The 25,370-nt window shown below is 40.3% G+C and overlaps 1 protein-coding gene across 1 annotated transcript in view; it reads right to left on the reverse strand.

The window, feature by feature from the left end:
• ttc27 (tetratricopeptide repeat domain 27) overlaps nt 1-14,316 on the reverse strand; it is an 87,218-nt gene extending 72,902 nt beyond the window's left edge. The window contains exons 1-4 of the mRNA XM_082143029.1: nt 14,078-14,316; nt 7,869-8,046; nt 3,600-3,729; nt 1,248-1,388 (exon numbers count right to left, since the gene is read on the reverse strand). Coding sequence (XP_081999155.1) covers nt 1,248-1,388; nt 3,600-3,729; nt 7,869-8,046; nt 14,078-14,162 — 534 coding nt within the window. The 5' untranslated portion in view covers nt 14,163-14,316. The remainder of the gene's footprint in view (nt 1-1,247; nt 1,389-3,599; nt 3,730-7,868; nt 8,047-14,077) is intronic.
• Between the last annotated feature and the right edge of the window lie 11,054 nt (nt 14,317-25,370).

Raw genomic sequence — 25,370 nt, forward strand, 5'->3', positions numbered from 1 at the left:
TGCAGAATTTTAAGGCTGTAATTTACTGCTTTGAGAAGGGAGAATCCTGAGAGTCACATATCACACACACACAAATTGTGTATTTGTGCACACATAAATAATAATCCTGACTGACAACCTGAAACGCAGACGCTTCAGTCAAGAACTATAGCATCAATACTGGTGATGACATTCCGTGTGGAAGTGCTTTTTCCGCTCCTGTGGAAGTGAATGAATGAATGAATGAATGAGGCATTTATATAGCGCTTTCATATGTACTACTGTACACCCAAAGCGCTTTACAATCATATCAGGGGATCTCTCCTCAAACACCACCAGTGTGCAGCATCCACTTGGTGGGCCATATAACTTTACAATTAGCACTATTAATGCCCATACTGCACCTGTCAATGCAAAGGTAGCTGGAATTTTACTTTTCTAGCTGTAGCTTTAGGAGAGAATTGAATCTTTAGTTGCCACAATGTCACTAACCCTGGAGGAATGTTGTGCAGTCCCTACCAGCCGTTTGTTGTAGTCCTTAAAAAAACGATTTCTTTAAAAGCAAATATCTTCCTTTGCTTTGAACTTTGAGCGTTGTAACTTTGCAGATGTTGTTTATGCGCAAACAACAACATTATACACTAACTAAAGTTAAATTATAATCAACCACCCCATTAACATTTAAATTTGTGGTGTGTCCCTCACTGCACCTTTAGCCAGACAGTAGATGTTTTTCAATGGGAATGCAGGTATTTATGAACAATGATCCAAACAAACACTTAGCCTGCTATTGGAGAATCATGTAACATAAATATGGATCAGTATAGGACTAACAAACATCAGGAGACACACATCCATCCTAATGCTCCACTGCTGTGAAATTTATGGGTGAGACCTTGACACACACACACACATACATACAGAGAGCCAAAAAGGAAACCACGGTCATAATTTAACTCATTTTTAACAGCCTCATAATTCTTCATCGTCTCTCTCAGTAATGCACAAATGAGCATAGAGTAATGACTGCAAACATATGAGAGTAAAATTAAAAAGAGATGGCTCCTTATTACCAACACACATATTGGTGTATTAAGTAACTGTTCAAGTGAATTTAAACTACAGAACACCCTTGTTAGTTACATTAGTTTCCCACAAAGAAATTGTCAAGTTATAGTGTCCTGGTGTTGCACTGTATTGGTGTGTCATCTTGTGTTCCCAATCATGGTGAATTCTACTGCAGTGATGTAAAAGTGAATGTATCTCACCTGAAGGGTCTCCAGTTTGGCACCGCAGTTGACGAATATGACTCTGGTCAGCAGCAGCAAGAGGGGATTGGACACGAGACTGTACACAGACTCTCCATCCAGCTGAAGACTGGACAACACGGCCATGTTCAGGGCCGCAGGCTGTGTGTGTGTGTGTGTGTGTGTGTGTGTGTGTGTGTGTGTGTGTGTGTGTGTGTGTGTGTGTGTGTGTGTGTGTGTGTGTGTGTGTGTGTGTGTGTGTGTGTGTGTGTGTGTGTGTGTGTGTGTGTGTGTTTGAGAGAGAGATAGAGGAAAAGTAGAGATAGAAATTAAACAAGATTACAGAAAATAAATGTTCTCACACTATTAGGGACATCTAATATACATTTTTCATGGTTTTACAATAATAATGAAAACTGTAACCACTATGGTATGTTGTTAAATAGTAAATTTCCTATTTAAAATTATTAATCATGAAATTAAACACTAAATTTCCTTTTAATCTCCTCAACTATTACATAAAAATGCCTAGTTTTAGACAAAAATCTGGTTTATAGTTTGATAAACATATTTAATGTAATAGAAAATATTAAGTTTTATAATTTATAGGAAATAAGTTTATCAAAAACTTGACTAAGTGATAGTGATTTTAATTTTCAACCCTGTTACCAATTCTGTAGGTTTCTTATTTTAAAATGTTACATTAAATTAAATTTATATATTTATCACTAGAAAATAACCCAAAATATGTGGTTTAAACTGTATTTAACCATACCAAATGATTGTAACAGGTTCACAAAAATGCATACAAAATTCTTAAATTCATATTCAATTCATTGTATAAAAAAAGGGGGAAAAAATAGAGTTTTAGTCCCTATTTCTTTCCCATTTACGCATTTCATTGGTTTTATATTCAGGCCCTACTTGTGGTGAGTGCCTTCAGTCCTCCCATCTCTCTCCATGTGCGCTACTCTCAGTCTAATTTCTCTAGGACAAGGCTGATAAATCAGCAGCTTTAGAAAGCGTTACACACACAAACAGAGCCTCTCCAGGGATCTACAAGGCCTCCGTAGGGCATTAGGGAGAAGAATCTCTTCACCTCTGTATAATTAGAAGCCCTGAGAGGTTTCATTAGCAACCCTGTAGCCCTCTACACACTCATTATCCAGAGCACTGACCTGCCCAGTGTTGCCATCTTCTTCCATTCCATCCATCACACATGTCGCATAATTTCACATGAGCATTTAGTGGGGGTTTTTTCCTCATTAAAAATGTGTGGATGGATGGATGTGCGGATGGATGGATGGGCGTGCGGATGATTGGATGTGCGGATGGATGTGTGGATGGGCGTGGCGTGCGGATGGATGTGCAGATGGATGTGCGGATGGATGTGCGGATGGGCGTGGCGTGCGGATGGATGGGCGTACGGATGGGCAGATGAGCGTGCGGATGGACAGGCGTGCGGATGGGCGGATGGATGGATGGATGTGCAGATGGATGGATGGATGGATGGATGTGCGGATGGATGGATGTGCGGATGGATGGATGTGCGGATGGATGGATGTGCGGATGGATGGATGTGCGGATGGATGGATGTGCGGATGGATGGATGTGCGGATGGATGGATGTGCGGATGGATGGATGTGCGGATGGATGGATGTGCGGATGGATGGATGTGCGGATGGATGGATGTGCGGATGGATGGATGTGCGGATGGATGGATGTGCGGATGGATGGATGTGCGGATGGATGGATGTGCGGATGGATGGATGTGCGGATGGATGGATGTGCGGATGGATGGATGTGCGGATGGATGGATGTGCGGATGGATGGATGTGCGGATGGATGGATGTGCGGATGGATGGATGTGCGGATGGATGGATGTGCGGATGGATGGATGTGCGGATGGATGGATGTGCGGATGGATGGATGTGCGGATGGATGGATGGATGGATGGATGGATGGATGGATGGGCGTGGCGTGCAGATGGATGGGCGTACGGATGAGCAGATGAGCGTGCGGATGATAGGATGTGCAGATGGATGGATGTGCGGATGGATGTGCGGATGGATGTGCGGATGGATGTGCGGATGGATGTGCGGATTGGATGGATGGATGTGCGGATGGATGTGCGGATTGGATGGGCGTGGCGTGCATATGGATGGGCGTACGGATGAGCAGATGAGCGTGCGGATGATAGGATGTGCGGATGGATGGATGGATGTGCGGATGGATGGATGTGCGGCCTGCAGATGGATGGGCGTACGGATGAGCAGATGAGCGTGCGGATGATAGGATGTGTGGATGGATGGATGGATGGATGGATGTGCGGATGGGATGGATGGGATGCACAGGTGCATAATGGTACTGCACCTCTGAGAAGTTCTGGAGCAAGGCCTCAGGCAGAAAATCAGAGATGTGAAGCTCAACTGGCGGCCCGGTCCAATTACTCTGAGCGAAAAGTTTCAGACACCCCACTGCCAACGCCAACAGAGCAGTTTCTCTACAACAGACAAGAGATCAGGTTCAGAAAAACGCATTTTAACAGCTAATCTTATTACAGCCACTGGATTTAATGAGCTGAAATACACAGGTCGACCCCACCAAAACATCCATCAGGTTAACATTCGTTGTTTATTTTTGATAACGTTTCCACACACAGTTGATGTAAATATATAGACCTGAACGGATGAATCGGGTGCCAGGAATGTGCCCACTGAAATCAAAAGACCTGAGATAATAATTTTCCTGTACAGTAGAGCCTCCCCAGATGCCATTGAGAAAGGACATTTACATGCAACCCAAATTCACACATTCATGTTTTGCTGCGATCTACAACACGCTATTCTCAAAGGAGAGAAAGAAAACGGTTGAGTCAATCTCATTGTGTATTTTGGTGCCTTTAAAATATTACATGAAAAATAAATGAGAATGCACACAACACAACAGAAAGAGAAGATGAGGACAAAAAGAAAAGGGAAAAAAACAAATATCTCTCCTGCAATCAACAGCACACAAACATCAATCTACCAGCATCTAATCTCTCAACAGAAAGCATCACTCATTATTCAAGGCGTTCTGCTCATTTACAACCACTTTCTGCCTCTCTAACAGAAGCCACAATGAGAGAGGCTGTATAAAAAGAAAAAGAAAGCAAGGGGAGCGTGATCGAGCAGAGGAGAGATAAGAAGAGAAGCACGGCTGAGGAGCGCAGCGCAACCTTCCCTTCCTCAACTCGTTCTTTCTCTGGAGAGAAAGGATGTTGAAGTGGGCTTATCGAAAATTAATAATTCATGGCTGAAAGGAAGGGCACAGTGTTTGAACCCTTCTGTATGGTTTTATTCATTCTCTACACAATAAAACGCTCCACTCAGCTGAAGCCACCGACCGCTAAAACTCCTTACATAGCAGTACACAACACATCTACGCTAACTTGTCATGTAGTCAGCTTCCTTAAATCTAATGGGAGCATTCTAATTTTGTGTTTCTTGCTTTAAGTGTGTACTTGAACATTCATCATTTACTCCCTCATGTCATCCATCACTTCGTTTTTTTTTTTTTATCAGTACAAAAGAGACTCAAAATACTCCAATCATTTTGATCATACATAGTGTTATACATCATTCAATTTTTTTGGTGTACACTCACAATAAAAACAAAGTGTTGTGCTTTTCGCAAAATAAAAGGATTTTTTTCTCAAATTTAACCATTAATTAAAGGGGTCATATAATGGTACATGCACTTTTACAAGTTGATTGTACTGAAATGTGTGTTGGCAGTGCCTGTACACAACCATCATAAAATGCTAAAAATCCATTCAGTGTTTTTTTTTTTTATCTCCTTATACGTTTCCCCCCCTCTCAAATCAAGCTGTTCGACCTAGTGACGTCACACGGTCGGATGCCCCTCCCGCGATTGTTGATTGACAGGAGCGTTTCAACACAGACCCGCCATCACTCGTGAGCGAGCTGTCTGTCATCATAGTCCGCGCATCATTGTTGATACTCACTGGAGCACTGTCTATGAGCAGAATGGCATCTAAGTGATTGTGGTGTTCTGTTCTTGGGTGTAATAAGGAACACAGCAGTCATTTTGACGAACGGCTGAGTTTGTTTTCGAAGGGAATATTCCCCACGAGCAACGTCAATGCTTTTTTATGTTTGCGCGAATCATTTCACACACCAGACTGCTCGAGGGTCAGTAAAGCTGTTTTTTCTAAAGAAGCTGCTCCTGAAAAAAGGATCGGTACCAACTATTCGTGTTCGTGCTGCACCTCTAGAAAAAGAAGTGAGTAACATTTTATTAACCTTTATATTAATCTTTGCAAATCGCTTGCACGCTTCACGATGAATTTGTACGACGTTCCGATATAATTCATAATCCCACGTTTATAATGAACAACGCGTTATGGTTATTGTGTTATTGTGTTAGAAACGGTGTACGCACAGAACAGAGGGGCGGGGTGAGCAAAGCTCATTATCATTTAAAGACACATGCGGCGTGCTGAAAACAGAGCTGTTTTTGAACAGGTAAAATTAGTGTTTTCTTACAATACTAATGAGAATTTTTAATTAAAGTATATTACAAACTTTTAATTTAGACCCTAAAGAATCATATTAGCTTATACAAAAATGGCATTATATGACCCCTTTAAAGCCATTCAACACTGCAGTATAATTGAAAGCTATTAATTTATAACAACTTTTAATTTAAGTGTACATAAAACAATCTTCACATAAACCCATTCATTGTCATAAATGTCACATGTAGCTGTGCCTTTAATAAATCAGGGCTCAACTAAGTTTTTTTTCTTTTTTCTGCTGGCCCAGTCTGGCCGATTCAGATTTTTCCCTGCCCTGCTAAAATGCACCAATTTTTTTTTTACATTGTTTTTGACAATGTAACCTTTTCAGGTAGGTCTAACAGGTAAATATACAGAAATTGAATAATCAAACACTGCACAGTCTTCACTGCATAAATTAAATATAGATTAATCCTTTTTCAAGCAACAAAAGTTATACTGTCAAGAGCAGTGAGTGATTTCTCACGATTTTTCACGTTTATTAGGCTACTGTCACTTTAAGACCTGAAGCACATGATGCAGATCGGATACACTTTCTATTTTCTCACAACTGTTTACGTTCATTAAACACTAACTCATTTAAGACTGCATACGTAGATACTCAACAAAACAGCAATTTTTACAGATTTCTGTTATTGTCTGTTTAAGCGTGAAAGAGAACTCTGAAGTGGCATTCAGTATTCGCATTTCGGGTGTTTGTTCACAGAGAGCCACTTCACGTGGGCACTATGATTTCCGCGATGCAAAATACACAGACGGAATCACGGAATCCAATCATAAAAATGGAATTTACTGTATAACGCGGAATTTCACGGAATTTGTAAATTCTTGGATGAAAAAAATCAAAAGCAGGTCAGTACACTTAAATCATCACGATATAGACTAGTGTATCTGTGTGAATGACATTTCCCACACACACACAGAAGCACGTGTGATGCTCGCAGTTTTCATCCTCTGCTGCCTCACTCACTATACGAGTACATGACTGCATGAATTTCATCTCCAGAGCTGCTCTGAGACTCACTTCAGCAGCATTTGAACAAACTATCGAGAAAAACGATCGTCATTTTATAAACACACAGAAACTCAAAGGTCTTCACAGCAACCAGTCAAAATAAGTTCGCTTTAACCAGATGAAATTATGACAGAAATATATTAATGTTTTAATAAAAAAAAGAAAAAAAAGTAACCTCTAAAATGGGAGTACAAAAAAATTAAATAATAATAATAATTAAACATTCAAAGAAAATGTAAACCTGCACCATTACAGATTTGAGTTCTTTTTTTTTTTTGCGTCTTATCGCGCTTGAATAATTTGTTAGTAGTTAAAAGAATGATAGCTTGATCATAATTTAGGGAAGCCAAAGGATGGCAAAAAAATAAAAACAGATGCTGCGGTGTTATATTTTATATATATATATATATATATATATATATATATATATATATATATATATATATATATATATACACACACACAAAGGAATTTATAACAATTCGCCTATCAATAAATCAGAAATGTTGTATTTACAATCTCAGTGGTGCTAAATAAGTGGTGCTGTATTTACAATCACAGTGCTAAATAATTCATAGCCAATTATAGGAGACAGTACAAATAAAACCATTAAATCACAATAAATAAGACATTTCAGTCTGTACAACAGAACTCATTTAAATAGCGCTATTTAACAGTAAATCTGCTGCAATAAAAAAAAAAAAAAGATCCTGTATTTTAACAGGCACAATGAGTGTATCTAATTGAGGATATCTTTAGCCAGTAGTGTAATTTAAACGAATAGAATTACAGTTTCACTAATTAAATTTGTCCTCATTTGCATTTAGATTCTAATGAATTTAATTAACTCACTTAAATGTGTTACACAGAACATGCATGTGCCTGCAGCATTTAGAAGTACAAAAAGAATGTAAATGAATATTTCTCATTATGGTGGAATTCATGGAGTTCAATAGTGCAGAACAGCACATTTAAAAATGCCATGATCTTTCTGCAAGTACAGTTAAAATCTGATAGAAAGCCATCATATGTCCTAAATCCTCACCTGTCACTCCTCTGGTCTTCAGTGGCATTGCTCAGGTAAGACAGCACCTGTCTCTCCAGATAGGCCTCAATAGAGTCACCCTCTTCAGGAGCACCTCCCAGCAGCCCCTGCACCGCAGAGCTGAAAAGCACAGCCTCGAAATCTCCCTCACACACCAACTGCAGCAACGAACCTCCATCTGAACACACACAAGGGGAGAGTAGCTGAAGATATACGTTCAGACACACCAATGCGTGTATGGTTTGTTCCTGAAAATCACTTTTACCAGTGCCTAATAGAGAGAGAAACATGATTCTCACCTCACTGTCATATTTAAAAACTGAAACAAATGCAGAATATTCTGTTCTCGAGCTCTTTAATAAGATCTCAACTATGAACATTAGGTGTATGTGTATGAAGAGAATTTAAATCTTTGATACAGGCTTCTTGACTGCAGGGAAAAAGTGATCGATCATGAAAATACAATTGTGAGAATGTGGGAAGCCACAAAGGGTCCTCATTTTTAATGATTGTCCACATTTTTGTTATTGGTTATGGTATTATTTTGACAGTACCTTGTGCGCTTACGTTTTTTTTATTTTAGACATTATTAAACAACATTTTAACCTGAAATGTTTATTATTATTATATTATAATATTATTATTATTATTATATTTTAACAGAAGAGAAGTAAAAATGAAGTAAAAAAAAACTGTAAAAAATCTTTTAATTGGTAAGTTACCTTACGATATTCTATACAGTGAAAAACTGTAAATAGTTTAACATTGTCATTTTACTGTAAAATAGGAAAAAATTTAAACATACTGGTAATATTCTGCCAGGACAAAATTAAGTTTACTTTCCTTTAAAGGAAAGAAAATTTCCTTTAACCCTAAAAAACAACACAATCAATGGGTAATTCAAACTACAAGTAAAACATCTGTGAAAGTTCAATACGGGAAATTCATATTAAAACAGTACATTGGGCCTATTTTTACAGACTTTTCTTAGAGTGAACATTAGCTGCGTTTCCATTACCCTTCAAATTGCGCAAACTGAAATTGTCAATTGAAAATACACCCAATGGAAACCAACATCCATTTCGCAAAAACTCCCATTTATAAATCGCAAATAAGTTTACGCTAGCATGAGGTTATTTTTCAGGCAATTTCAAAAAGAAAGATTTCACAAAACTGCTACGGAAAGTTTTTTTTGCATTTACAGGTCACCTGGCGTACGTAAAAGTCGATCATTCTTTAGAGAAGGTGCGGTATGTTTGGACAGAAGACGAGACCGTGTTCTTTATTAAACTCAAAGACAAAAGAATTACATGAATACTGGATTCTAAACAACAAAGAAATGCCACAAATTTATCAAAACCTCAAAGCAGATAGGAGGAAGAAACACCCAGAAATGCCTAATTTGTGGCCGCTCCCAAGTATAAGGGCCTACACGTCTCCTTCGATTAAAAATAATGGCTAGTGCGGTGGCTGCGAGTACATCAAGTAGTACATCAAGATATGATGCGACTAACAAGGATATCTACTCACAAATGTATAAACAAATGACTTTAGTTAGTTCACCCAAAATAAAAATTGTGTCTTTAATTACTCATCCTCGTTCTAAACCCGTAAGACTTTCGTTCATCTTTGGAACACAAATTAAGATATTTTTTGTCCCTCCATTGACAGCTACACCACTACGTCACTTCAAAAAGTTCCTAAAGAGATTGTAAAACTGATCCATATGAATTGAGGTGTTTAGTCTAAATTTTCTGAAGAGACTTGGTTGCTTTATATGATTAACATATTAAATTTAGGCTTTTATTCACATATAAACATTGATCAGCGAACATAAACAGAAGCTCAACCGAACTTGCTTGACGCGCAAGAACAAACCTCTTGCGGAAGCTCAAAAGTGCTGCGTAACACACGACAATAAACCTCAATGGTTGTTGTGGAAGATCAAACGTGCTGCGTAACACACATTCGTGTTCCGTAGATGAACGAAAGTCTTACAGGTTTGAAATGACATGAGGGTGAGTAATGACAGAATTTTCATTTTTGGGTGAACCATCCCTTTAAATGTCCATGTCTACTACACAAACACAACTAAGTTCACTTCCAAACTCCTCAAGATCAAACTCAAATTCAGTTTCAGCCACTTGCATAATAGAGGAAAAAAGGAAACTCATAAACAAAAAGGAGAGCAGCAGAAGTACACCTGCAAGAAATGTGTGAACCGTGAAATTAAATAGTTCATTGTACACAAAGAACCGGCCTGAAAAAGCTCTCACTCAGAAAAACTGTTTATTTATACCAAACATGCAGTTACTTTAAAGCACTTTTTTCTGGTGAACAATGCTGCAAATATGCCACAAAGAGTCAAAAGCAAATACTTATTTTTTTGTTTTATCCTCAGGCAGTTATAATAAACCCATAAGGACATTATATATGAAGAGCGACTCTGAATTAAATGGATCCTTATTCCTTATTTGATTATAGTATAAAGTGCCTTGAATTCAGTTTAGATCTTGGATTACTTCGCTTCCCTTTGCAGATACAAAATGGTGTCACCTCTGATACGATGAAGAAAGCTGCACTATTTCTAGAAGAATACTTCGCTTTGAGCCACTTCACTCAGTCGTTGATCTCTTCTGAGGAGAAACTGGAGTGAATAAATGTGACTGAATGAGGACAGACTGATATAGCTTTACTGAAGATCAGATTGACATTTCAGACACTATCCTATGAGTTACACATTAATCACTCCTGAGGTTGATGTTCGAGAGAGAGAGAGAGAGAGAGAGAGAGAGAGAGAGAGAGAGAGAGAGAGAGAGAGAGAGAGAGAAGAGAGAGAAAGAGAGAGAAAGAGAGAGAAAGAGAGAGAAAGAGAGAGAAAGAGAGAGAAAGAGAGAGAGAGAGAGAGAGAGAGAGAGAGAGAAAGAGAGAAAGAGAAAGAGAGAGAAAGAGAGAGAGAGAGAAAGAGAGAAAGAGAGAAAGAGAGAAAGAGAGAGAGAGAGAATATATGCAATGTAGGATGTATACAAATTACTAACAGTTACAATATACATAATGCACTGTACACAGCTATTTGTCACACCACTACAGCACATTAAACTGACAGAGAGATGGGGGCAATAGATAATGTATGAAATGAGAGGCAAGCAATAAAAGTAGTAATGAAATCATAATATAGACTAATTGGGGGCGTTCTTGCATTCCCTCTGCCCTGTTTTTTTTTTTTTTTTTACACTATGGCCAATGCTTCACATCCAGACCACACCATCAGTGTTGCATTTTAAAGACGACTTGTATAATCAAAGCAGTAGCCTATACTTTAAATACTAATATAACCAGCAACATCAACATTAGACCGCCATTGACATAGTAACAGATCTTAACTTCGAGTCAGGCATGATGAATAAAATAAGCAAGTCAGATAAATCCAGGACCGTGGTGTTACCGGTTCACTCGAGTCATTCGTTCAGTAATCATACTACACTTGCGCATGCACTCATGTCTATGTTTGTGGTCTACTTAAAAGAACCAGTTCGTAAGAGTCAATTTGGGAATTGGACTACATTGGCCGCGCTGTATTTTGATTGCCTAAAAAAACTCATCTCATAAAAGTCATTTGTTCAGGAAATGAACTTCACTGTATTTGTTTGATTTACCATACTCTTATGCCTATTTTTCTTCAGCAATCCGACTACAGGACAGGTGCTTCTCAATCGGAAGGCTGCATATCTCGGCTGCCACATCATCAAGCTCTGTCGAAGGACGTTTCAATATGAAGGATCGTTTGAAGGCAGCATTCAAGGATGCATCAAGTCTATCCTTCGCATCCTCCATTTACCCACAATCCTTTGCACACATTCCAATTCCAAAATGAAGTGGCACTGAACTCATCCAATTTCACTATGTAATGCAAGACAAAAAAAATATTTTGGAGATGAAGGCATGATGTTTTCTTTTCTTTTGTAAATTAATCACATAATGTTAAACTGTGCATAAGATGTAATCCACTTAGGAGACCACAGATGGTTGTAATTACCTGTACTGCATTAATAGAAGGTCAGTTTTAATAAAGCTTTTTTTTAATAAAACACGGGGGCAGAAACATTTATGATGAAGCCATGTGTGCACTGTCAAGACTTCTCATTGTTTAATGCGGAGGATGACTCTAGCCCACAAGACTCCGGAGGACTGGACTAGGAAAGACCCAGCCTCACTAGGGTGCAGCCTTCCGTTTAAGAAACACCCTATTTTGGCTCTGCTGTATTTTGATTCATAAAAAGAACTGGCAAAATTTGTTCGGGAACCTAACTACACTGGGTGCATCTCAATTAGCTCCCTAGTTCAGTAGTCAGTAGTCACCCTGTCACAAATGGCACACTTCGGCTGGATCCCAAATGGCACACTTCATATGGACTTGCGGTCTTGTGGCCTTAAATTGCACTTTCGGTCTTGTGGACTTAATATGGCTGCCGCGTGCGCAAGTCCGTTAAGTCCAAGAGACCGTAGGGGTGTCCCATTTGTCATTTTAGGTTTCAGAAGGGTGTTCGTGAATTTGCGGTCGATATGTGCCCTCGATGCACACTTTTGCCGAGCCCGCACTGTAGCGAGCTCCGCAGCAGACTTCTTCCCGACAGGCAAAGCAGCGTTACGTCAAAAAAAGTGCGGACTCGTATGAAGTGCTTAGGGTGCCATTTGGGACAGGGCCTCAATCGCAAAATCCTTCCAGAGCACTAGACTGTTCGCTCTCTAAAAATATCCCACAATGCACCGCAAAAACCAGGAAGCATCAATGCTCACTATGCTCCCTTACTGGAAATTACGCCACATTTCTGAAAGGGATAGTTCACCAAATTTTTTTTAATTTTCACATTCTTCCAAAACTGTACGAGTTTCTTTCTTCTGTTGAACACAAAAGTAGATATTTTAAAGAATGTTGGTAAACAGACATCTGATGGCACCCTTTGACTTCCATAGTATAGGGAGGGGGGAAAAACTATGGAAGTCAATGGGTGCCATCAACTGTCTGTTTGTTTAATAATTATTGCGTACATTATTGTTTACATTACATTTACATTTAATCATTGAGCAGATATACTGATTCACGAGCTCGGGAGCGGATTGAGACACGGCCTCTTTGCTTGAATGACTAAAAGAATCGACCCTTAATTATATTTTGTTCGGGAACCGGACTACATTAGCAACGCTGTATTTTGATTCACTAAAAAGAACCGGCTAAAAGAGTCATTTGTCCGGAACAATAACTATATTTGCTTAATTCACTAAACGAATCGACTCTTAAGACTCTTTTATTCAGGAATCGGATTAGATTCGTCATTCAGAACCAACTCGGAGTCATCTGTTCGAAATGGAACTATTCGCTGCACGGATTCGATAAAAGTACTGCTCATTAAAGTCATGCGTTCGAGAATCGCACTCTATATGTTTCGCGCTGTAGAATCTGTAGTGGTGTAGTGTTGCGGTGCCGCTGAGTCAAGCAAGAAACACTGTCCGTGTATTTAGTAACGTTACGGTGTTCCGTTCCGTCCGCATCAATAGGTTCGGGCCGGGGGAACAGTTAACGGAACAATAATTAAAACAACATTCTTTCATGACAATAATTGTAACTATATGAGTTCAATAAGTTCCGCTAATTAAAAAAATAAAAATCTCAAATGTGTTGCGCCCCTCGTTATTTCTCCTGAGTGGACGCCCACTTAAATTAACACGGGCACATAGAAGTGTGTACATGCAGCTTTGTTTTAAAACTGTGAGCTAAAAAAAACAGCGCATTTTCTCTCATGCACATGCTCACCTCGACATCAATAGAATACACAGTCATCTATCCTCATGTGTCCGGCTGTCCGATGCGCTAAAGATGCCCACACAAATCCTCCAATCAGTCAATACACAGATACAGAAGTCATGCTGTCAGAACGCTGTCAAATGCCGCTCGGTTCACAGTCTGTCTGGACCCAGTCCTGTGCGTCGGCGCGACACTGAGATTTCAACACACATGCGGCACATTTAAACCACGTGAGAATAGCTGCTGCGTCCAGCAAACACTGATCAACTAGCACGAAAAACATCCACAACAATAACCGAACAGATCCAAAACCGTATTAGTATCCATAGCTGGACGAAACCATCAACATCAGCCAATATCGTCATCTCAAAGCACATGATGTAAGATCTCTGCCGCTGTCTCTTACCTGCGGTGCTGAAGCCGATCTGTTTGCAGTCCGGACCTGGACTCAGTCCGCCCAGAACCGCCGCCTCCAGCTGCAGCATCATCATCCTCGTCAACCCTCAGAAGAGAACTAAAACACGCGTCACGTCGCTCGAGACCTGCTCTGTGTGAATGTAAGATGCGATTGCGAAGGGTTCGTGTGCTCACTCTGATGTGTTTGATTTCTGCCCATGTGCTGTAAGTGTCATCAGTGAGCAGCCATGACAGCAACGTGGTGCATTATGGGATACTTAATAAGGAAGCGCCGCCAAGGGAGCGTCGAAATTTGACCAGGCGCTCAAATGAACGCAACGTTAAATCAGTATTAGGTTACTTTAAATCTATCACACGATTGAAATAATATCTGATTTGTATGCAAATTCGAATTCTTTGTCTTCTGTTCATTTTTTGACTTGTATCCGCTCTCCGGTAAAGAATACGATAATGTCCAGACGACATGTCCAGAATGTCTAAACAAACCCAAAAAAAGGAAATATTAACTTTTATTCAAATGTATCATGTACCTTTCACCTCTGGTCTTGCAGAATTTATTTTTATTAATTTATCCATTGTTTTATCAAATTCAACCCAACTGTTTTTATATTATTATTTAGGATAGATACTAATATTTATAAAACAGTATAAATTTAATTTTTAAATTTTTTAAATTTTATTTAATTTTAGAATAATAATATAAGTACAACTTTTGTAGTTAAATTCCCAGTGTAAATTCCTACTTTTTTGTTATTACAGTTACAGCTCTCTTTTGTATAAGAGAGCTTAAAATTATAAAAGTTGAAAACTTTTTAGTTTGTGTTTGTGCTAACCATGGAACTTGACTTTTAAGCAACTCAATCAGAGAGTTAAAGATTAGCATATGAAAAAAAAGATGAAAGAATATGCTAAACTGCATGCTGAAAGAGTGAGACAGAGACACAGATTATTTTCTTTTTGTTTGGAGAAACTTTTATTCAGTCAACGAGCCCTTTTCCTCTTATCATTCTTCTCATGTGAATTATATTTGTCCTTTTTACCAATAAAGCATTTGATTAATTTAAGCAGACACAGAGCTGTGATGTGAATATAAAAGCTTCCTGTGCAGACAGACAGAGAAACAAGCGCGCAGCCATCTTTCGAATTTTGAGTTTGAACTTTTGCGGTTTCCCTGTATTTTTCTTACATTACATAGAGTAATTACGGACCGGTCTACGAGACATAAATTAAGCCTTTAAATAAAAGGGTTATTGAGCTGTTTAGTGACTACGTTTACAAACGATCAATATTCGGGTTATGGTCGGGTTAAGGTCACTATTTGGGTTTCTGAAACATTCGGAATAACCCGTTTACATGTGTGAGCAGAGAGAGTTACTCCTGTATACACGGAATTTGTAATAAATTGGCAATATCACGATGTAAACGGCGACGCACGGTTAGCGTCTGGACGTACGGACAACCTTAAGACGCAATATGCGTCATTTCCGATTCTTCTTCCTGTATCCAAAGACAACAGCAGCAGCACGCGGATAATGAATAGTTCGGGGCAGATAGCGATCGCCTTTGTTTGCGCTTTCCTCCTCGCTCCAAAAGTGTGGTGCTGTGCTGCGTCTCGCCATGTTTACCTCTACTTCTTGTTTACTTACGGTATACTGCACGCAGGTTTTTTTATGCGCCGTCTCTACTCAAAAGACCAAGATTCCTTGCGAATAGAACATGTGCAGAACACAAATCAATGTTCCTTTTGATGGGGATATGCCGATACGCGTTTACATGACCAAATATTCGGGTTAGAAAAGGGGTACCAGAGGGCTCATATCCCGGTTTTTAAAAACCCGAATATGATCCCTGGGGTACCCCTTTTCTAACCCCTTTCCGAATATTGACAGCTTGTAAACGTAGTCACTGTTATAGAGCCTACACAGCGGACACATTCTTTCTACATACACGGCAACGGTCGCGATATGACGTCACATGAAACAAAAAAACTAAAAAAATGCGTTGCATTTACAGTCCTGTGAAAACAGGGGGTGCGCCCTGTGGTGACAAATCAGGTCCTCCTCCAAACCAGGGCTGCATTCGAAATCGCAGACTTCCTTACTAATAGGCGAAAAACGTATGAAAGAAGTATGTCAGAATAAAATAATACGCAAAAAATAACTGGATGACCTATTTCCAGCGAGATTCTGAAGTGTGCATTCGATGGACACTTTACTATCCCACGAGGCCACGGGAGAGGATTTGTGAATGTCAGTGAAGCGATAATTGAGGCTGGTAGCTAGGTTACATGATCATCAAGGCCTTTTGCAGCGCGAGCGCCGATCTAAACGATGTCTAGCATGCTGTCTTTCTGTGCAAAAGCTAATGTAAGCTTGGCATGACTGAGTCATGCCCTCTGTCAGCGCAGACCGCCAAGCTGCCCTGTCTTCCGCAATATGATGCCATCGGTCAGGGTTGATGTTAAAGACATTCATATCCCGCTTGACGACATCCTTGAAACGGAGCTTGGGTCGGCCACGAGGGCGATGTCCAACAGCTAACTCCCCATGGAAGATGGACTTTGGGATACGTTCATCCGGCATACGACGCACATGGCCGATCCATCCAAGACGTCTCCTCCGGATCGCGGTGTACATGTCACTGCTGTTAGTGAGCTTCAGCACGGTGGTGTTCGGGACCCGATCCTGCCATGACAGGCCAAGGATCTGTCATAGACAACGGAAGTGGAAAGCATTAAGCTTGTGCTCCTCCCGCCGGTATGTAGGCCACGTTTCACTTCCATATAATAAAACAGAGAGCACACAGGATTCATATACGCGCACCTTTACTTTGAGAGAAAGGTGTCTGTTGTTCCAGACACGCGACTGAAGACGCCCAAAGGTTGTTGAGGCACGACCGATCCTGGTATTCAGTTCAGCATCAAGGCTGTTGTTTGCTGTCAGAGTTGAGCCGAGATAGACACATTTTTCGACAACCGACAGCACTGTGCCGTTGATGGTGACGTGAGGGGGAGCAGAAACGTTCTGAGCCATCACCACTGTCTTACTGAGGTTTATGGTGAGTCCGAACTCTGTGAAGGCAGCGGCAAAAGAATTGCACATCTCCTGAATTTCTTGTTCAGTGTGAGCCACGAATGCAGCGTCGTCTGCGTAGAGCAACTCGCGCACAAGGACGCGCTTCACCCTGGTTCTGGCCCTTAGACGAGCCAGGCTGAAGAAGTTGCCATCACACCTGGTGTGCAGCAGAACCCCACCTGGATCCGGAAACGCCCGTCGCAGCACAGCCGAGAAATAGATGCCAAACAAGGTGGGAGCGAGGACACACCCTTGCTTTACTCCACAGCAGACATCAAACTCGTTTGAGCGGGCACCGCTGCACTGTACGGTTGCCCGCATCCCATCATGGAAACCTTGGAGTATTGCCAAAAGAGTTGCCGGACAACCGAGTCGCAGCAGAACGTGGAAGAGACCAGAGCGACTCACATAATCGAAAGCCTTAGTCAGATCGACAAACACCATGTACAAAAGTTCCACACACTTTTTCTGAAGCTGGCGTACTGAGAAAATCATGTCCAAGGTCGAGCGACCAGCACGGAAGCCGCACTGACTCTCCGGCAGAACCTGGTCAGCAACACGCTGCAGTCTTGGGAGGATTGCACGGGCAAGGCATTTTCCTGGAAGGCTAAGGAGCGAAATGCCTCGATAGTTGTTGCAGTCCTGCCTGTCACCCTTGTTTTTATAAAGAGTGATGATGTTGGCATCTTTGAGTTCGCTAGGGATGCATTTATTCTGCCAACAGTATCGAAACAAGCAGTGAAGCCGTCTGACCAACACTGCCCCGCCACACTTCAGCAGCTCCGCTGGAATTCCATCGCTGCCCGGTGACTTGTTATCCTTCATGGCTGCAATCGCACACTCGATTTCCATTGTTGAGATCTCCGCATCCAGCTCGTTAAAGACAGGTAGTTGTGGTACAGCAGCAGAACCAGCGTTCAAGTCGGCATCCACAGGAGTGCCATACAGCAAGCTGTAATGCTCAACCAATCTACCAAGCTGGCCTGGAAGGTCGTTGATGATGGTTCCATCATTGGCTCGCAAAGGTGCTGTAGGATCCAGTGCCTCATTGATGCCGCTGTACATGCCGCGTATGTCCCCAGTACTTGCACACCGTTCTACCCTCCGACTAAGATCCTGCCAGTACTGCTCGTGGGCCTGGCGTGTGATACGCTTAACGTCATTCCTGGCCTTACGATAGTGAGCGATAGTGGAGTCGTTTCTATCTTGGAGAACACTGAGACGGGCAGCACGCTTGTCAGCAAGGGCTGGGAGCAGAGTAGCAGAGCTTGCAAGGAACCAGTCCGGCTGTTTCCTACTACAAAGGCCAAAGACCTCAGATGCAGCCTCCATCATGGAACCTCTTAGCTCGGCCCAGATGTTTTCAGGAGTGTCGTCAGCTCTGAAGTGAAGGCCCTCCTTGCGCACAAAATCTTGCCACGTATTCATGTTTCCGCATCAACTCAGTTTTTAACTTTGGAGTGGGCTTTGGAGTGGCACTGTGAATCTTCTTTGGAGTGAGTTTTAAAAAGCAGCGGACAAGGGCGTAGTCGGTGTCACAGTCCGCAGAGTGCATGCTCCTGTACCTCTTGACAGCGTTGAGTTGGCGCCTCCTGACAATAATGTGATCAAGTTGGTGCCAATGTTTGGACCGGGGGTGCATCCAGGTAACCTTGGATCTAATAGGTCCAGATGAAAAGGAAGACGGTAAGCATAGGTCATGAGCAGCGCACAACTCAAGGAGACGTTGGCCGTTGTCATTGATACTACCAATAAAAAAAAAAGACCCAAGACCGGCCTCCAGGCAATGACATCCCCTCCAACTCTGGCGTTGAAGTCCCCAAGCAGAGCTAGATCATCCCCAGCCGGGACAGAATGAATGACCTCGCTAACGTGGGCATAAAAGGTGTCCTTGTCCTCAGGAGATGCGTCAAGAGTGGGTGCATAGGCAGAGAGGAGAGTGAGAAAGCCAGCTGAGTGTGACATCCGCAGGGACATTAGACGTGGAGAGCAAGCAGTTGGTTGAGAGACCGTGGACAGCAGGGTGTTTCGCACAGCAAAGCCGACTCCATGCATTGGATGATGGTCGTCTGGGTAACCATACCAGAAAAAAGGTGTAGTTCCTCTCACGCACCGAACCACTGCCCAGCAGCCAAGTCTCGCTTATAGCAGCAATATCCACTCTGAGGCGAGATAGTTCGCAGTCAATGACGGCTGATTTCCGAGGAGGAGCACTGTTGAGATCGGAGTGCACTCCAAGACTTCTGATGTTCCAGCCCGCCAATGTCAAAGAAGAAGAAGAGGAAGAGGAGGATAATGACAGTAATAATCATAATCATACACTTGTACTATATAGAACATGCTTTTTTAGCAGTCTTATAGTTATTACATTTTCAAAATAAGTAGCCTAGCCCTAGGCCCTACTCAGAGTATGATTTTGGATGCACCCCAGGTCTCTATTAGGACCCCAAGCAATCCCATTGGCTCAAATTAATTTTAATTGGCCTCTCTTTAGCACATGATTACAATTCCTACAAAATGATAAATGCTTTTTGAACTATATTGACCATTAATGTCTGTATTAGTTAGCTTATGTACTAGCATAGCATACAGATACCGATTAGCATGCTTAGTTAATACACACGTTTGCACTTGCCCTACATGTATTTACAATCATCTTTAATGTAGCTACATGTTAAATGTCCAAATATTTCAGTTATAAAAAGAATTTAATTATTTTCATTTATTTATGTAATAGATTATTATTATAGGCTATTATTATTTATTAATTAACAGTTTACCAAGTGAAAGAAAGGTTCAGTTTGTGTTATTATGCACTACTGTATAACCTATATATATTTTAAATTAACATTGTTCATATTTAATTAGTATAATAATTTACTTACATAGTTGACAGAGACCAAGTTTCGAGGGAGGACCCGATTTGTCATGACACGTAAGATTTTACCTTCATAATGTGGAAACACAAACCGGAAGACAGAACAAAAAAAGGGCCGGGTCTACATCTATATCTGCACCAAATGACTGACTGCTAGCATAAAGGAACCTGGGGGGACCGTTGACTTCTGGACTGGAGCCCTCCTGTTCTGTCTCTCTCATGCCTCTGATGCTTCTGGCGTTAGTAGAAGGTCATTCTCTTTATAAAAATCAAGCAGATGATTCGTCTTGATTATTTGAGTGGCTGAGGACCGCTGGAGTCCGGAAGGTTTGGCAGTGTGTAACGTATGTTTGTGAGTGTTTGTCAGATATAAGGATATACCTTATATAGATATAAGGATAGAACCCCCCCCCCCCCCCCCCCCCACAGGTTGAAAATACATTCACACACTTAAATGCATAATGATGTATTAAACGTGAAATGACCATGATGGAAACGGTGACCCATTACATGAAACGTGACATTAAAGATGTCAAAATGCAGATTTGTGATCACATATTGTGCAGGACATTTTTGTTACTTAACTGACTTTCTGCTTGTTTCTTGTTTTGGTTTAAGCTATTTTTTTTATGCTGATTCTAACATGGTGCACTTCAATTTGTCAGTTCCACTTAATTACATTCTATAGCTGTTTTCAATCGCTCTTCCTCTCTCTCTCGAGCAGTAAGGAAAGGTAATTACAGAGGCGAGATATGGCTGTATTGTAATACTCATTAGTATAGAGAAATGTCTGGCTGTTGGATCAGAACAAGAATGCAATGTGAACTATGGGTTTCTTTATATGTGGGCAGCTTCTTTTTATGCATTTTGTTTTTTGCTTTTGCATTTTCTGAAGAACTCATTACTGAGTACTGAATACTTTCGCTCTCTAATTGTACAAAATACAATTTACAGTGTAAATTATGTAACAAAACACGTACGTCAACCTTAAATTTAGATCGTTAAAATAGTGCCCTTTATGTTATTTAGTTAAAATAAAAAATTATAAAAATAACTAAATACAAATTTAACTAAAATAAAGTAAAATAAGTGCACAATTTTTTTTTTACAGTAGGTTACTAATGGGATCAAGAAATTAAATCTGGACTTAAACTTATTTCAACCGCACAAGCATCAAGTTCGGTGTGTGGTGTGCTGACTGCTCGGCCACTATTCTGTCTCAGCACTGTTCTTGCTGCACTCAAAAATGTCTTGGGTTCTCCAAAAAGGGACCAGTAAAAGTAAATGTACTTTTTCTGCAGGTAATGTCAACACGAAATGAATTGAACTACACCATGTTTACACCGAGGGACAACTTAGGTAGAAACATCAGCATCATCTAATATCACTCATAATAAAGGTCAGTCAGCATAGGACCACATATACTTCAGCTCCTTCATATTAACTTGGGGAGAGTTTTGTGTTGTTTACAGCTCCTGGATACTGTCAGTGACTAAGCCTCATTAAACACAAGAGAAAACCACACTGAAATGATTCAACAGCCTCATGAAAGCACAGCACACATGGGTAACTCTCTTTCTTTTTGCCTACATCTCCCAATCTGCATTATTTAAATCTTAAGCACTGTGTGAATTTCTACACCAGCGATTGACGGACTCAGACCTCCGAGTAGCTGCTGGAATAGTGAAAAAGTAAGCAAAAGGACGTCTTTAGTCCCTCATAGTGATTTATCTCAGTGGCCACTGGAGTCTAATTTACCGAACTGTCAACTGCACACCGGTCCTCAAATGATTGAGGCCATTTTTCAAGGTCTTGGATCTGCGGAGTTGACTGTTGCGGCTTGTTTGGGAACAAAGGGAAGCGTGTCACCAGTCCGACACAACAGAGGCAACACCTGCAGAGCACAAAGAGCCGTACTTCAACACAAACACACCACCCCGGGAAGGAGAGGAGGGAGAACACAGAGGAAATAGCTTCCAACGGACTGAAAGATAAAGGCAGAGAGAAGATCTCTCGGTAGAAAAATACTGAAAGACAACATCCGTGCAGCCTTAAGAAGAAATACAGCAACGGTTGTTTATTGAACCCTCATAAAAGATAATAAAAACCTGTTATTTCTGCAACACTTCCTCGCTTTCCTCTCAGATCTGAAGCTTTTATTTTACTTTCTCTTCTTTTTAAAGGTGTTTGCTGAGGCAAGCATCACTGTTGCACATAGGCTACTTATGGTTAGGGATTAGAGGAAACCCATTATTACATGTAAACTTAACTTTGGTATGTAACTCTTTATTAATAATACCCCAAACCAGTGCAGCTTATTGAGCTGTGCTGATCATTTTATAACCAATTGGACTTTTTGCCTGATGGACAATAAAAATGTTGAACACACTAAAAGATGGACCCACCCAAGCCATATAACGACCAGAATCATTATCCAATAAGGACCTATAGCAACACTCTGGCAACCAACCAGAACACCCTAGAAACACCATAGCAACATACTACCAACAAACCAGACCATCCTAGATATTCCATAGCAACACCCTAGAAAACACCCAGAACACCCTGGAAAACCCATAACCATACCTAAGAAATGCCATAGCAAAGCCCTATATCAATCACCCAGAATAACCTAAAAACTCCATAGCTATGCCTTATTAACTAACCAGACCATTCTAGATTTCCCATAGTTATATATCCCTAGATATCCCATAGCATCACCCAGAACAACCTAGAAACCTCATAGCAACACCCAAGCAACAAACAGACCATCCTAGATTTCACAACTCCCAAAGTTTTAGAAATGCCATTGCAAAGCAAGCGTTTTTCCTTCCACTCAAAAATCCAATATTATCAGTCTGCAATCCCGGAGACTGCATTTTCAGGACCGCATTTCTAGGATCCTAGTTTTTTTGTGACAACGGCACCTACCGAATTGGAGAACAGGGCTGCATTTTCAGGAGCGCCGTTCTAGGACCCTAGTTTTATTTGTGACAGTAACACCTACTGAATCGGAGAACCGCAGTCCCAGGACCGCATTTTGCAACCAAGGCAGTATTTCCACGTTTTAAAGGATTTTAAAGGTCTATTTCACCCAAATACTACTTTCTTGCAATTAAACCTGGTTGCTAAGAGCTGAATGTTGAATAATTATTGTGACTAATTAGCATAATATAATAACTTATCAAGTAAAATAAACAAGGAATCATGTTATAGCCTTTTCAGTCACTAGATCAACCACATATTTTAAAGTACAGAGGGAAGAGAAGGATGGCTCTGGGGGTAGATTTAAGATTGTGTATATATTATAAATTAAAATATAATAACATTTGAACACACACAAAAACAAATTTGTTCATGACATGAACCACATAGAAAGACCTTCAATGACAATGTCTTTGAGACTCAGTGAGACTCTTAAGAGAGAGAAAGGCGGAGAGAGAAAGAGAGAGAAGTGAATGAAGTAAGGAACATTTAGTTGAACATGTTCAACTGTCTAATTTTTAATTTTATATTTAAAAGATCTTAGTGACCACAGAGCACACACACAATATATACCATACACAAATAATTACATCAATCTTCATACAAATTAATGTTCATATTATTGTTATTGTGTACTGTTCAAATATTTGGAAACATTTTATTTTAATGCCGTGGGAACAAAAGGTTCTTGAAACTTTCATGTGAATAAAGCCCCTCTAAACTGAGTAAAAAATTAATAATAAAAATGAATAGAGAGAGATATGCAAGATATCTGAATAGAAATAACATCTTATTGACATGACTTTTCCTGATCTTTAAATATTTAAAGCCCAGATTGTGAAGTATGCAGCAGCACTGCCTATCAATTGGAAGTTCTCCCCTCTTTTCTCAATTGTTTGTCTACAGCTGTGTCTTTGAAATCACTTCATAGACTATACAGTACATGACACAATCTAACGTGGTATTTTACCAGTTAATTATTATGGCCTCTCTGTAATTAAAAATGTGAAATGTCTCATTCAACATTATAAAAACAATGTCAAAATAAAGAGACGTGCTCATTTCATGTATTGTGAGGTAAACAGGCTGACTGTGAGCATGTGACAGTTAAAACATTAAGATTATTGTAATTTACTTAAAATGGAAAAACAATGAGTAATTAACAAGCTTTCAAAATGAACGTGCTACAGTTTATTGTGCTGATAGTTACTAAGTCAACACAAGCTTGCTAGTCGTGCTAAAATTTCGTTAAACGAATATGCTAACAATTTGTTTTACAGCATTAGAAGCTAATGATGGCTATGTAGTGCATTCAAGACTATTTAGCATCTCTAGATCACTACGGCTACGTTAACTTTCCAATTAAATGCATCACAATTGTTTTTTAATGTTAAACAAATAAAAATGGATTCACATTTGATACTCACACTCTTGATTGTTGTACATCTTCGAGAAAAACATGCGGCCATTGGTCTTCTATTTCGGTTGGTGGTGTTGTCACTAAAAACCTAGGGTTCTAAAAATGAGGTCCTAAGACCTGCTGTCCTGAAAATCCAAAAATGAGGATTTACAACATGGTGTAATAAATGATCTGTGGGATATATTGATTCTGGAGACACCTGAGACTTATATTACATCTTGTAAAAAGGGGCATAATAGGTCCCCTTTAAAAAAAACATAGCAACACCATAGCAAAGCCCAAGCAACCACTCTGAACAACATAGAAACCCCAACCAACAACATCCCAGCACTAAATTAAAATCTTCTTGCTCCACGCATCTGAGGACATATTGAGAATAATACCTTTTCCTAGTGTTTGAGTTTGATATCAAAATGTAAACAGACATTTGCCCAACCCGTGCATTAAAGTAGTTTTATTCTGAGTGAAATCTCGGTAATAGGCAAATATCTAGTAATGCCGATCTGGTTTTGCTAGGAGGCCCATCACCCACCAAAATAGCACAGTTTTACAGTTTTAACAATACTTGGTTGTAAGATATCATACATGTGCTACAGTCTAATCATGTCATGTCATTCATTAAAGAAAAGATACAGAGATGGTATGATGCTGGGCTAAAATGAGAAATAATTAAAATAAAATGGAAAGATGAATCACGTTTCTTTGACCTGTGGTTCTGAGCAGCTACATGCATCCATCTTCAAATGCAGCTAACACTCGCTGTAAACCCTTTCTTACATGACATGGCAATGACACAAATAAACAGTAACACTATCAGCCCGTAACACATGGGAGCACACATACACACACACACACACACACACACACACACACACACACACACGCACGCATGCACGCACACACACACGCACATACACGCACACAC

This window comes from Leuciscus leuciscus (assembly GCF_965113295.1).
Source record: "Leuciscus leuciscus genome assembly, chromosome: 17".
Lineage (NCBI taxonomy): Eukaryota > Metazoa > Chordata > Actinopteri > Cypriniformes > Leuciscidae > Leuciscus > Leuciscus leuciscus.